The 2,732-nt window shown below is 35.1% G+C and overlaps 1 protein-coding gene across 1 annotated transcript; it reads right to left on the reverse strand.

The window, feature by feature from the left end:
- Window positions 1-1,031: 1,031 nt before the first annotated feature.
- On the reverse strand, window positions 1,032-2,553 carry LOC111387800 (serine/threonine protein phosphatase 2A regulatory subunit B''beta-like; the record flags this gene model as incomplete). The annotated part of the gene is made up of 5 exons (XM_023012389.1): window positions 2,473-2,553; window positions 2,230-2,387; window positions 1,543-1,668; window positions 1,309-1,414; window positions 1,032-1,131 (listed from the first exon to the last, which is right to left on the reverse strand). Coding segments are annotated over exons 2-5 (482 nt in total), but the record flags the coding sequence as incomplete, so codon positions are not given.
- Between the last annotated feature and the right edge of the window lie 179 nt (window positions 2,554-2,732).

The raw sequence follows: 2,732 nt of genomic DNA on the forward strand, positions 1-2,732 counted from the left end.
GAAGTGTGTGATTGAAAAATTGTGAGATATGAAAAGTGTAGTTAATATTGATTGCTTGACTTTAACTTAGATTAAAATATAATTTAAATCAATACCAATCAGGGCATAACATTGTGGTGAAAGAGTAAAAATAAAAAATAAAAGTGAAAAGCGGTGAACCGTTGCAAAACTGGTTTGAAACAAGGTAAGTGTGAAATGGAGTTTCAAGATTGAACAATTAATTAGTTATCCTCTCTTTTCTTTAGTGTAGGGAAAACAATTTGACATATACAGTTCCATAGAATTTGACCAATAAAATGCAAGAGTATGTTTTGACCATAATAAAACAGACGAACAAAAATAAGGTCAACTTATAGCAAATATAAGTCCAATAATATTGGCAATGCCTCCCTCCATTTTTCACTACTTATGGGGACTTCTTGACTGCACATATTATAGGAGCCATGCATGCGGAATTCTAAATCAATCAAATTCTAATAATTGCTTTTGCAGATGCAACTTATTTCCTAATTCAAGGTATTTGAGAGGTTAGAGAGGCAATTGTGATTGAACATGCACTTGATAAAACTAACTTATTCCCGTAACTGCCTAGAATGAGTCAATATTTTCTCATCTGTGTGCATGCGTGAGAGGACATAGAAACCTAGAAGTTTGCAATCATATACAATTGGCTCTCATTCAAAACAAAAGTAGTTGAAAAGTTAAGCTTCCATTTGGCAACCAATTTATAAATGGTTTATAAATTCAGTCAAACATTAATTTTAAACACAAATTCATAATTATTGCTCATTTATTATCTACACATTTTATGGGATCAACTATTGTTCCTCTTTATAAAAGATATATAAATTTGTCAAACGAAGTCTAAGTACGGTAAGTGTGATTGTACTCATAACTGAGTTTTTCAAATTGAGACGTGTGAGTCAATATTTTCTCACTCGGGTTCATACGAGAAAGGAATATTAAAATCAGCAAGGGGTGAATCTTGACAAAAGCAAAGGATAGGAAATAATGAATGACAAAATACCTACCTGGTCACAATGCCTGTGCAGTTGACGTCAATCTTTGTAAAAAGTGCAATGGAGAAGAATGATGGGAGCTTGCAAATTTCCTTCGTAGCTAGTTTAAATTCTGACATCCATGAAAATGTAAATAGCATAAAGACAACGGTACACATTTTCTTTTACATCTGTATATTGGATTTTGCAGGTGTATGAATAGATAACAAAACAAATAGCAATGAGATCCTTAAAGTGTTTATGCACGGTGCAACTGAACAAACAAGTTGTATCAACTAGCAAGTCTCACCCTGGATTCGGAGTCCTTTACTTTCAGCAGAAAAAAACTGTTTGATTCTAGACAAGCACTCATTTAGCAATTCTTGGGAGGGTGGACGGCCATTTTGAAAATAGAACTGCATTTCATCACAAGTGTCAACACAAAATCAATATCTAAAATTGGAGTTTCAGCAAAAGCAGCACACAAAGAGAGAAAAACCTGGAAAAATTCCCACTACAATATCAAAATATTGACTACTCCGACCTGCGGTATAACCTCTTTCCCAGGGTCATTCACTAATTTCTTGGGAGAGCCTAAAGCAGGTAGGTCTACTGCTCCAGAGACATTCAAAGAACGACCTCTCTTAGCTTTATAGAGCAAATATTTTACCTGCAATTCACAGATAGTTGTGATGGGAAATAGATTGCAACGAATAATAGGCAAGCTGGTCCTTCTCGCAAACTATGTAGGATAAAAAAGAAAAAAATACTTTTTTAGTTTACCATACAATTGCATGGGCTAAATCTAGGTGGAGTTTTTTTTTTTTTTTTTTTCCCCTACTGTCTCTATTTTGAATATAATGGACACCAAGCTATAATTTCCGTATTGTTCCTTCATTTCCGAAATTAAACAAGTTTATTCCCTACAAACAAAAATCACTATTTAGACTATGAAATCCCCAAGACTGCTTCTCATTATTTTTGTAATTTCCCCTGCTTTCGCCACTCTGCCAAAACAACATTGCACGCGAAATATTATTCATCTTTCAAACTTGTTATTAACTCACATTGTAAATCAACCTAATTGACAATCCAATCCGTTCTATAGGCAAAATGAAACTCCGATTGATTAAGTACGCAACTTATATACACTAGTAGCGTCCATCTCATTGAGATGAGAGACTAAAATTTTGAGAAAAATAAATAAAAAATGGAGGTAACAACAATTTACTTGATTACTTGTTTCCGGAAGCGAAAGCCACTGATCGAAAAGCTTCTCGGCGAAATCACGAATGGCTTGGCTGGTCAGAGGAGCCACCTCCGGCTCCGGAAGTTGCAACAGTTTGGCATCAAGGCTCGCTATGTCACCATTGAAATGCATATCTATATCTATCAACTCATCAAACCATAAAATCAGTGATAATATTCGAAACTTTAAACGCTTTGTTAATCATCAAAAGGAAACCGTAACTACCGGTGCAAGAATTCCCTCCAATGTCGATTTTCAAATTTGGCAAAGAGATTTTCGAGAATTAGAGAAGAAGTTGCGTGTATATTTTCGTATATTCGGAATCGAAAAGGCGTGAAAGATTCCAGATGTGGTCCAGTAGATACGCATATAAACGGAAGAACTTCGAAGAGCGGGAAAATTTGTGCCTACGTGGACGAGTTCGTTTACATGCGTGTTAGAGAGAGAGAGTAGGGTGACAGGCTGTGAAATGAAATAACAAATTC

Source organism: Olea europaea, unplaced genomic scaffold (assembly GCF_002742605.1).
Source record: "Olea europaea var. sylvestris unplaced genomic scaffold, O_europaea_v1 scaffold4258, whole genome shotgun sequence".
Taxonomy (NCBI): Eukaryota; Viridiplantae; Streptophyta; class Magnoliopsida; order Lamiales; family Oleaceae; genus Olea; species Olea europaea.